General features: G+C 43.9%; 1 protein-coding gene across 1 annotated transcript in view; it reads right to left on the bottom strand.

The window, feature by feature from the left end:
• CTPS1 (CTP synthase 1) overlaps positions 1-8,581 on the bottom strand; it is a gene marked incomplete at its 3' end in the record, with an annotated part of 29,769 nt that extends 21,188 nt beyond the window's left edge. Inside the window, exons 1-4 of the mRNA XM_080690763.1 lie at positions 8,413-8,581; positions 5,321-5,491; positions 1,595-1,695; positions 477-593 (exon numbers count right to left, since the gene is read on the bottom strand). Of these exons, the coding sequence (XP_080546889.1) occupies positions 477-593; positions 1,595-1,695; positions 5,321-5,491; positions 8,413-8,578 (555 nt within the window). The 5' untranslated portion in view covers positions 8,579-8,581. The remainder of the gene's footprint in view (positions 1-476; positions 594-1,594; positions 1,696-5,320; positions 5,492-8,412) is intronic.
• Between the last annotated feature and the right edge of the window lie 3,622 nt (positions 8,582-12,203).

Here is a 12,203-nt window from a genome sequence, read left to right as displayed (position 1 = left end):
TCAATCCCCAGTACCACAAAACAAAACACCCTTGTACTCTGATTCTGCCATGAGTAACAAGTGTGCCTGGTCAATATACCCACTTCAACCACAATTGCTCCAATTCACTTTAAAAATATTTTTCAATGCCGGGCATGGTGGCGCACGCTTGTAATCCCCGCACTTGGGAGGCGGAGACAGGAGGATTCTGCAGGTTCGAAGTCAGCCGCACTGGCTTAAGAGACCCTGTTTCCAAATAAAAATATAAAAAATAGGTGTCTGGGAGTGTAGCCCAGAGGTAGAAGGGTTTCCAGGAACCCCAGTACCACCACCAAAAAAAAAAAAGTTTTTCAGTTATCTTCCCAAAACAAATGATTATGACAAACTTAAATTCACCAAGTCCTTTATCCCTTGCTTCCTACACTGTAAGCATTAAAAATGATTTGATGAGTGAAAATCAACCTTGTCTCCCCAAAGTCAAACTGCAAATGCCTTACCTGAGGAACTAGACTGACGTGGATATTACAGAAGTTCTCCCTTTTGACCTTGAACTGGAACTGGCGGAAGGCCTCGATGAAGGGCATGCTCTCAATATCCCCCACTGTCCCGCCAAGCTGGAAGAGCAATGCTATTTAGACACGAGCACTCAACCTTTCCCTGGTGGTTTCCTTTTCTAACACCTACTCTGTCACCTCGATTCAGCTACCAGGGCAGTGTAAGGTGGGCACCCAGCCATGCAGAATGTCAGTTCTTTGTGCTGCCAGTTGACTCTTTTTTGGGATAAGCTCATAATTCTCCAGTTATTAAAGATCTTTCCATGGCATTTCAAGAAAACAGTCAAATGTGAGAAGTATCAAGAATTTTATGAGAGCCAGCCGTGGTGGTGCACGCTTGTAATCCCAGCATTTGGGAGGCTGAGACCGGAGGATCGCGGTTCAAGGACAGCCTCAGCTACTTAGTGAGGCCCTCTGCAACTTAGTGAGACCTGTTTCAAATTAAAAAGAATACAAAATAGGGCAGGGGGTATAGCTCGGAGGTCAAATGCCCCTGGGTTTCATCCCCAGAACCACGAAAAAAAAAAAAAAGAAAGAAAGAAAGAAAGAAAGAAGAATTTTATGAGAGTTACAGAGCAAAACAAGCTAATCTTATCACCTTAGTTAACCATAAATCAATTTTATAAAAGCACCAGCTATAAGCAAACTGCTGGGACTTTTGAGTCTTCTAGTTTTGAAGGAATGTTGAGGTACAACAACTGTTATCAGCAGAGAGGCATAAAGAAAGCAAACCAAAGGAAGCTCATTTAGGGATGAACACTCCTGCCGGAGAAAAGCCAAGGAATGCCAATTTCTCAGGACACAAATGAAAACATCACACACGCCTTCTAGTACAGCTGACACTAAAGGGGCGCGGAAGTGCTAAAACAGACTTACCGTGTGGACAAGCATTTCCTTCTCCTGTCTGGTCATTGCCCACACTATTGTGTCCTCACTGCCACACACTGAACTGACAGAGATGGGAAGGGCAAGGGCTTTGTTGGGAATGGTCTTGCCAGGTGTTGGTGGCCAGCTAAGGAGATGAAAAAGTGTACGTGTTCACACACAGGTATCATACAAACCTCGATAACACACACTTGAGGTTCCAGGCCATCTTCGTCTACAGGTATTAATGCCTGTCTCATGACCCACTCCTGGATTGCATCTGTGATATGAGGGACAACTGTGAAAGAGAAGAGAAACCTGTAACTAATACTTGTCTGCCAGCACTGACTGAGGCAAACACATTTACTGTTAAAACAAAGTGCTACACTCTTTGCCTGGACAGAGTAACAATGGAATCATAAAAATATTTTTGAGGCTACCCTTAAATGGCCTCAACCAGCCAGGCGTGGTGGCGCACGCTTGTAATCCCCATGCTTGGGAGGCAGAGACAGGAGGATCGGGCAGGTTCGAAGCTAGCCGCGCTGGCTTAAGAGACCCTGTTTCCAAATAAAAGAAGTATAAAATAGGTCTGGGAGTGTAGCCCGGAGACAGAAGGGCTTCCAGGAACCTCAGTACCATAAATAAATAAATAAATAAATAAATAAATAAATAAATAAATAAATAAATAAATAGCCTCAACCAATCTTTGGGCTCACACTCCCCATGGCCTCTTCCCTGGGTTTTAAGTTGTAGCAGAAAGCATCCCACGAGAAGGAGCCCAAGAATGGTATCCTGCACCATCTCAGGGCACCCGCCTCTTGCAGAGTCTGCTCTTCTGGCCACACACAGACAAAAAGGACCACATGGCACCCCTACTGCTCACAGCTGAGGCCGAGGTTTTCAGTTCACTAAACAGTCAACAATCCACGGCAGAGTACAGCACAGCAGAGCGGGAGGGAAGCATCATCTGGGGTCTGGATTCCTGTCTCAGTTCACTGCTCAGTGGCTGAGGTTCTACTTACCTACTCTTAAGCTTGCTTTCCCCCATTTGTTCTGTGAAGATCATAGCTAACTCTTACTTCATGAAGTTGTGGAGATTTTATGAGATGGCTTAGCATGGTCAAGCTCAATGAATGCCAGCTGCTGATAAACACTTTGTGTGTGATACTAGGGACTGAACCCTCTTTGTTTTTTGGTACTAAGGTTTGAGCCCAGGGGTATTCTACTACTGAGTGATGCCCCAGCCCTTTTTTATTTTGTTTTTTTTGTTGTTGTTTTTGTTTTTGGTACTGAGGATTGAACCCAAAGACATCCTACCTCTAAGCTACAACCCCGGGGCCCATTTTTTTAATTTCTTATTTGGAAACAGGGTCTCACTAGTTTGCTGAAAGCTTCACTAAATTGTCAAGGGTGGCTTTGACCATCAAGATTCCTGTCTCAGCCTCTTAAGTACTGGGATTACAAGTGTATGTCACTACTCCTGAAAACTTTTTTATTTTGAAACAAGGTCTCAAAAAGTTGCCCAGGCTGGCCTCAAACAAGTAATCTTCCTGTCTCTGTCTCCTAAGTAGTAAATTACAAATTTGTACCACCATACCACCTTGAGCACTACTTAAAAATCAGAGTTGTGGGGCTCACATTGCAAATCCCTAAGGAGTGGAGATTACTATTTAACTCATTCTGTTTAGTTCTAGTAAACATGTGCAAGGCTATTCATTATTCCACACATAGCAGCCTAAGTGATCTTTTAAAAATGCAAATTACAGCTCAACACTCCCACATATAAACTTCAGCTCTCCCCATAGCTCTGAGTTGATTCCAAACTCCTGGCCTGACCCAGAAGGCCCACCTGCCCAACCTCTCAACAGTCTCCACTGGTCACTGTGCCTCAGCCACACCAGCGTCCCCTTCATTCCTAGAGCCTCCATACTTGCTGGGCCCCTTCCACTCTTCCCACGACCAACTCATCAGCTCAAACGGCCTCTCCCTAGAGGCTTCCTCTGACTTCCTGTCCAAAGTGGCTTTCCCCAGTCAAACCTCGCCTCACCCCATTAATTCCTTCACAGCTCCCATCAGGCTTCTTGTTTTGTCTGTTTATTTTTAATCTCTCCCACAGCCAACCTGAGTAAAGACAGTGACCTCTTTGGTCTTGTTCACTGCACAGTCTCAGGGCCATGAGGCGCTGACCGCACTGAGTATTTAATAAATATTTGATGAATAATGAATAGATGAATAAATACACTGGAGGCCTAGAACAAAGAACTACATAATAAACTTCACTTTATTTCCTAATTGATCCTTCCTATGTGTCAGAAACTCAGGGAGGCACCTTACTGATGTGGCTTCTTAGACCTCTCAGAGAAGCAGGTGCTATACTATCTCCATTTTACCGAAAAGGAATTCACATCTCAAAGACTATGCAATTGGTCCATGTTCATAAGGCTATTAAGTGTCAGGGCCAAGACCCAAATATGACTTGATTAGCCCAGAATTTAATCAGGACTGCTCCAGGCCAGAGCCAGCTGCCACTATGACCCTTAGCTTCCTTATTTTTTCTTTTTTTCTTTTTTTTTTTTGGGGGGGGGCAGTTCTGAGGATGGAACCCAGGGGCATTCTACCTTCAAGCTACATCCCCAGCCCTATTTTTTATTTTTATTTGGTGGTACTGGGGTTCCTGGAAGCCCTTCTACCTCCGAGCTACACTCCCAGACCTATTTTTACATTTTTATTTGGAAACAGGGTCTCCTAAGCCAGCGCGTGCGGCTGGCTTCAATCCTCCTGTCTCTGCCTCCCAAGGCGGGGATTACAAACCTGCGCCATCACACCCGGCTTATTCTTTATTTTGAAACAAGGTTTCACTGAGTTGCAAAGGGCCTCACCAAGTAGTAGCTGAGGCTGTCCTGAACTGTGATCTTCCTGTCTCAGCCTCCCAAATGCTGGGATTATAAGTGTGCACTACCACTCCCAGATGACCCTTAGCTTTCAATTTAGTAAAGTCTAAAGCCAAAAGCAGATCTGCTCTCACAACTCAGGAAAGCCTCCAAATTTTTTCAGTAACTCCCCAAATTTGGGTTGTTGCCATTCCATTAGACCAGTGGTTCTCCATTCCTACCCTTTTATTTTTAATTTACTTATTTATTTTTGCAGTACTGGGGATAGAACCCAGGGGCATTCTACCTCTGAGCTACACTCCCAACCCTACTTTTTAATTCTTATTTTCAAACAGGGTCTCATTAAATTGCTGAGAGCCTCACTAAAGTAGCTGACGCCTGCCACCTGTGATTCTCCTATCTCAACCTTATAAGTACTGGGATTACCACCACAACCGGCTCACCCCTACCTTTTTTTGTGTGTGTGGTACTGGGGTTCCTGGAAGCCCTTTTACCTCGGGGCTACACTCCCAGACCTATTTTTACAGTTTTATTTGGAAACAGGGTCTCCTAAGCCAGCGAGCGCGGCTGGCTTCGAACCAGCGCGATCCTCCTGTCTCTGCCTCCCAAGCACGGGAATTACAAGCGTGCGCCACCATGCCCGGCTCATCCCTATCCTACTTCTCAGGCTCTCCTGGGCCCATGACACTGATCATGATGGATGCTTGTCTCCTTCTCACTGTCTATATGTAGTAAGCCCCAGACACAGAGTCCAGGCCACCTGGCTCCATGTCCTAGCTTAGCTGCCTTCACCACTTCCCAGTCACTGCTGTGTAAAAGCAGTAGCTCTCTGGACTCACACCGTGCCACTGGCTGGACAGACAAGCTTCTGGCTTCCAACTATTTTTTAGTAAATTCCTAATTTTTAACTGAACCATATTTCAGTAATAATACCTTAACAAAATGCTGAAGTCACATAAAAAGTAGTATTTTATACTCAAAAGAAATTAAACTCATTAATATTTTAAAGCTTAAAGGTAAACCCAGTATTACCTTGGACGGTTTTCCCCAAGTAATCTCCTTTGCGTTCCTTGTTAATGACATACTGGTAAATCTTCCCAGTGGTCAGGTTATTGTCCTTGGTGAGACAGATATCAAGGAACCGCTCATAGTTGCCCAAGTCAAGGTCTACTTCTCCACCATCGTCCAGCACAAAAACTTCCCCTGCAGTAAAACATGAGAACATTTAGTTAAGTGAAAAATACATAAACCACAATATAACTTGAATCCTGAAATATAAACACTCAGAACAAAGTCTGCATTAACCTGATATGAAGAATAGAAATCCATTTCTCCAAACCTAAAATACAACACCAAAAAGAAAAATTACTAACCGTTCTTCAAGACATAACTTCCTACTTCCAGCTTGTCAACAAACTTGCTCTCTATTGGGAAGAGCTATAAAACAGCAAATGGAAGGAAACCCCAGCCCAGAAAGCTATGGGTAAAGGACACTACAGTAGCAGTATTGCCTCAGCTGCTTCCTAGAGAAAAGGCACTTTCAGAAAGCCTCCCACTTGAGCAAAATAAGTTTAAAGTATAACAAAAAAATGACTTTATCCAAAATTTCTGACACACGCATAGGAAGGCTGCAACGATTATAAAAACTAGCTTCTGTGTTATACTTTAGTTCTCAACAAGATTGGGAAACTGCCCCAAGTTTCCCCCATTCCCTTGTTTCATATTTATTCCTTCTAATTTTCTTCTAGAAATTTTGCCTAGAGTGATTCATTCTTACCACTGTAAAAGGAGACAAGCTCAAAACCAAGAAAGAAAAAAATGTTTGATTCTCCCCCCAGAAGATAATTCATCCTTTGCATAAGAACTTTATATTAAACATTCCTGCAAGGGCTGGATACAGATGTAGCACAGTGGTAGAGTGCTTGTCTAGCAAGCAAAAAGCCTTGGATTCAATCCCAAACATCTTGAGAAAAATTAAAAATCCCTCAAGTACATGGATCTTTTTCTGATGCTATCTGTTACACAGGGATTTCTGCACTAGTGATACTTATGCTCCTTATAGATTTTTTTACCTGGATATTAGAGAGGAGTACAAATATAGAATTTTTAAAACTTAAAGTTATATATATATAGTATATAGTATATATGTGTGTGTGTGTGTGTGTGTGTGTGTGTGTGTGTGTGTGTGTATTTTTTTTCCAGAACTGGGGATGGGCATTCTACCACTGAGCAACCCCTCCCCCAGCCCTATTTTTTTATTCTTTTATTTTGAAACACTGAGTTGCAAAGGGCCTCACTAAGTAGCTGAGGCTGTCTGCAAACTGCGATCCCTCAGTTTCAGTCCCCCAAATGCTGGGATTACAAGTGTGCACCACCATGCCCGGCTTAAAGTTATATTTTTAACAGTACATCTCCCCAATTTTAAACAATGAATATGAGGTAACTCACCACACAGTACAAGGAAGTAAAATGCTATTTTCCTACCTAACGGCTTTAGCTTTTCATCACTCACCTCAAAGTCTCTTCATTTATATTATTCAAGCTTCATCAGCAAAACAGTCCGAAGCTTAAAGATCCTCCTAACCAAGCATGTGCCTGTTACTGGAATCTCTACGAAGTGGCCCTTGGTCTACTTGGACGCTTCCACCAAAGGCAACTCACTGCTACTGCTCTTTTTTGTTTTGTTTTGTTTTGCTGGTGGTACTAGAAATTGAACCCAGGGGTGTTTTACAACCTGATTTACAGGCCATTTTTATCTTCTTACTTTGAACAAGTTCTTTACAACCTCTGAGCTATACCCCCAGCCCAATTTTATTTATTTTTACTTTGGAACAGGTTCTTACTATGTTGTTGAGGCTCTCCTGGAACCCATAATTCTACTGTCTCAGTCTCCCAAGCACTGGGATTAAAGGCATGTGCCACCATGTCAGGCAAGGAGCAGCAGCAGCTTCTTCTTCTTTTTTGCAGTACTGGGGATTGAACCCAGGGGCATTTTACCTCTCAGCTATACCAAGCCCTATTTTTTTTTTTTTTTTTTTTTTTTGGTACTGGGGTTCCTGGAAACCCTTCTACCTCCGGGCTACACTCCCAGACCTATTTTATACTTTTTATTTGGAAACAGGGTCTCTTAAGTCAAAGTGGCTGGCTTCGAACCTGCTCGATCCTCCTGTCTCAGCCTCCCAAGCGTGGGGATTACAAGCGTGCACCACCACGCCCGGCCCAAGCCCTATTTTTTATTCTTTATTTTGAAACCGGATCTCACCAAGCTGCAGAGGGCCTCAATAAGTAGCTGAAGCTGGCTGGGAATCTGCTATCCTCCCATCTCAGTCTCCCAAGTACTGGGATTACAAATGTGTTCCACCATGCCCAGATTAACTCACAGTTTCTTGAAGCTGGATCTTTCTTATACTGGGCCAAAATCTATTTCCTTACAACTTCTATCCACTCATGTAACTTCTAAAGGAAAGGTTCACAAACAATAAGCACACTCTCTCTTCTCAAACATATCAAGAAGGTTTTATGTTACTGGTACCTTATTTCAAGAGAAATGACCAATTTTCATTTTGCTGCTAGAAAAAGATCATTTCTATTACAGTACCTCCTATCCTCTAACCAATAAGTGGCCTACTAAGATTTCTGCTTCATGTCATTTAGATAAGAAAAAGCATTGCCGAGCCAGGCTTGGTGCCACACACTTGTAATCCCAGCATTCAGGAGGCTGAGACAGGAGGAGGATCACGGTTCACAGACAGCCTCAGCTACTTAGTAAGGCTCTCTGCAACTTAGACCCTGTTTCAAAATAAAGAAAAAGCACCACTGTCCACCTGGTGCTCAAGAGCTGACATGTTCCTACACACACAATTATTATTTAAGAAAAGGGGGAAGTCAGGTGTGGTGGCGCACACTTGTAATCTCAGTACTTAATTCCAGTACTTAGGAGGCTGAGACAGGAGAATCATGGGTTCAAGGCCAACCTCAGCGACTTAGTGATGCCCTCTGCAACATAGTTTCAAAATAAAAAAATAAAATAGGTCTGGGGGTATAGTCCATAAGTGGAAGGCCCCTGGATTTAATCCCTAGTACCACAAATGAGAGGGGGGGAGGGGGGAATGGCTTAGGCTTACCATGCTCATAAGGTGAGAAAGTTCCTGCATCAATGTTAATGTAGGGGTCGATTTTAATTGAAGTTACATGTAAGCCACATGACTTCAGTATTGTGCCCACACTGCTGGCAATGATTCCTTTTCCAATTCCTGATATAACACCACCAGTAACCAAAATGTACTTCATTTTCCTTTTTAACCTAGAAGTAAAAAAAAAATTAAAGACAAAACACATCTCGATAAATCAAACTTCACTTATACTGGTTGTGCCAGTTACTAGACACGAACCCACTTGGGCACATCTCATGACTTTGGAAGGTTCTTATCAGGTTCAAACAGGATTATAATACAGGTTTCTTGGATTACTGAATGATATTAGCCAAATAAGAATAGAAAAACAAGCACTACACTATAATTTTGTTTAAAGCTTTAACAATAACCTTGAGAGACAAAAAAAAATAGCTCTAAGCTAGTTGCTAAAATACTATACCACAACTGGGCATGGTGGTGCATGCATGTAATCCCAGTATTAAGGAAACTGAGACAGGAAGATCACAGGTTTGAGGACAGCCTCAGCAATGTACTGAAACTCTCAGCAACCTAGTGAGACCCTTTTTCAAAATCTAAATAATAAAACAGCGCTGAGGGGAATAGACGGAAGAATGCCCCTGGGTTCAATTCCCAGTACCACACACACACACACACTAAAACAACAACAACAATACTATGCCACAAATATTGACCAACATCACTGGCAGACAAGTGCCTCATTACTTTCCCTATATGGGAATAAAATTTGCAATCTTGGATAAGCACTCCAATTTGCCATAAAAGAAATGTCTTTGGCCAAACTACAATGTATCACAGAGAAAACAACTCCTCTAAGTTATGGAAGACAGGCTAAAAGAAAGAACCTGGACTTTTTTTTTTTTTGGTGGTACTGGGGATGGAACCCTTCTACCTCCGGGCTACATCCCAGATCTATTTCATATTTTTATTTGGAAACATGGTCTCTTAAGCCAGTGAGGCTGGCTTCGAACCTGCATGATCCTCCTGTCTCCACCTCCCAAGCACTGGGATTAAAAGCTTATGCCACCATACCCAGCGAACCTGGACTTTTAAGTTACAGTTATTCCTTCAATTACAGGTAATTCTCTTCTGTAATTTAACAGCAACTTGCTTCTTGACAGCAACCCCTCCCAGGTACACTACCAAGAGAGATGGAATATATATTGAAGGAAATGGAACTTGGGTAGTAAGCCAGTCTGAAGCACACAATGGGCAGAGGAGCCAGAAAGGGGAGACTAGAGTAAACCCAAGGAGTAGCACAGTCCTGGCAGGGGGTGGAAGAAATAGACTTGTTGAGAGATGAGTAGCAGAGTCAAGACTCAGTAGAAAACAGCAGGGACAAGCAGTGAGGAGACAGTGACAGGCTCAACAGAGAGGATTTATCAGTAAGTCCCCAGCTTCAGGGGCCCAGGAACATCATTTGATAGGCAAACCCAAATGTGACCCAAAGAGAAATGCAATCACCACGTCATAGAGAATGCTTGCTTTGGCATGGGAAGTATGTTTTTCTCCCCTAAGAATGTTCCAAGTGAAGCCAAATTATAACAAAAATAAACTGAGAAAGGAACAAGGAAAGGGGAGTTCTGCTTGAAGCATTCCCCTGCCCTACTCCTCACCAGAGCAAGAATGAACACACTTGACAAGGGAATGAGAATGCTCAGAATGCCTTCCTCTTGGAAGGAAAGACACCATTCCTGCTTTCTATACACCGCTGCAGCAGTTTAAAAAGTCTTGTTCTTTGGACTCCGCAAACCACGTAAGGGTTTCCCAAAAAGGGTTTTATGGACAAATAAATCAGAGAAATGCTGACTAAACACAGCCATACGGTTTCTTTAATGCAAGGCCCACCTCTGGGAGTATTTAATAAGTTAATGTGCACTGTTATCCCCCAAAAGGGAGATACAGGATGAAGATTCCTCAAACTTATTTGATCCAAGCTTCCTATTATTTGGGGGAGACACTACTCTCACCAAAACCTCACAGTTGAATGGTTTCTTACTGTCACAGAACACCACACCTAGCTACATTTTAGATTATGTCCTTACCAGACATGTCTTGCCATACCCTTGCCTCACTAACTAAACTCTGAATATTCCTAAAAATCCTCAGCCACCCTGAGATTACTTTTACAGAATGGGTTACTTCTTCAAAAGATTCATCTATTTGCAGCTTTTTCCCCAGTTGTATTCTAAGAGGGCAACACCTCTTGGGGGTGGGGGGCGATTCTGGCAGTTTCCCACAGAGGCTGACAATAAATATCTCAACAGAGATCTGGTGGAGTCTGAGAGGACTCATGCCCATAGTTTACAAACTACCTACTATGTGAGAGCTACTCAAAGTGTGTGTGGACCACAAAAATTGAAATTTGGGCTCAGACTTCAAGTTGTTGACATTCCAGTTTGACACAGAACATTTACAAATGAATGATGCAGAAGGACAACATATAAAGGCTATAAAAGGGAAAGAAGAGCAGAATGCCGGGGGCTGAGGTGGTGGCGGCTGAGGTGGTGGCGTACACTCTTAATCCCAGTACTTGGGAGGCTGAGACATGAGGATCGCGGGTTCACAGCCACCTCAGCTACTTAGTGAGGCCCTCTGCAACTTAGTAAGACCTTGTTTTATTTCTTTATTATTATTTTTTTTTTTGGTGGTACTGGGGGTGGAACCCAGAGGCTTTCTACCTCCGGGCTATACTCCCAGACATTTTTTATATTTTATTTGGAAACAGGGTCTCACTAAGTTGCTGAAAGCCTCACTAAGTAGCTGAGGCTGGCTTCGAACCTGTGCGATCCTCCTGTCTCAGCCTCCCAAGCCCGGGGATTACAAGTGTGGGCCACCACGCCCGGCTGTAAGACCTTGTTTAAAAGTAAAGAAAAAAATAGAAAATAGAATGCTCCTGGGTTCAATCCCCAGTACTGGAAAAAAAAAAAAAAAAGGAGCAGAAGCAGAAAGCATTCAGTGCCAAGATCAAGATAAAATACCATCGCCTATGAGAGGCCTGGGGTGGGGAAGGATCCAGACCTCTTCTGTCGTGTAGACCTGAGTTGTAATGGGCCTTGAAGGGCTGACTGCGTGGCCTAAAGCATGGGATAGGGAACAGAGTTAACATACAGGGAGAAAAAGGTAGCATCAAGAAAATGGTAGGGGGTGATGGAACCGGTTAGGCAAGGGGCCAATTCCTGCAGACTTGATCGCCCAACCTGAATTTATTCTGAAGGTGATGGGAAGACTTTGGAAGGTTTATAAGCACATAAGCAATATAAATAAATCAAGATACATCTGAGAAATTCACCAAAGATGAAAAAACCCTTTCTTTAAACATTCAAAGTTTTAAGGTCAAGTTCCAGCTCCATCGCTGGTTCGCTGAGGCCTCGCTCCGATCCCTCGAGCTGCCTGAAGCCCAAGTTCACACTGCCTTAAAACAGGGTGAGGACCTCCGCACTGCCCGCGTCACAGGCTGCCGAGGGTTCAGGAGGAGAACGAGTGCGACCTAAGTGCGCCACGCACACGTAAGCAACTTCTCCAGAACGCCAGCATCCTCACCCGGGGTGGCCGGGAAGGAGGGGAGAGCTGCGGAGCCAAGGGGCAGCCTGGGGGCCGTGGGTCCCTTTCTCCATGGGGTCGGTACTGGCGGGGGCCAAGGGCCGCCTGGCCCACTCCCACCGCTGCAGGCGGCGAAGGGCCCGGAGCCCCCTCCGGGAGGGCGAGCCCAGCGGAGGCCCGAGGGCAGCGGCAGCCGGGGT

This window comes from Muscardinus avellanarius, assembly GCF_963383645.1.
Source record: "Muscardinus avellanarius genome assembly, chromosome: 3".
In the NCBI taxonomy this organism is placed as follows: Eukaryota; Metazoa; Chordata; class Mammalia; order Rodentia; family Gliridae; genus Muscardinus; species Muscardinus avellanarius.
The sequence above is the reverse complement of the archived record's forward strand: the minus strand, read 5'-3'. Positions and strand labels throughout refer to the sequence as shown.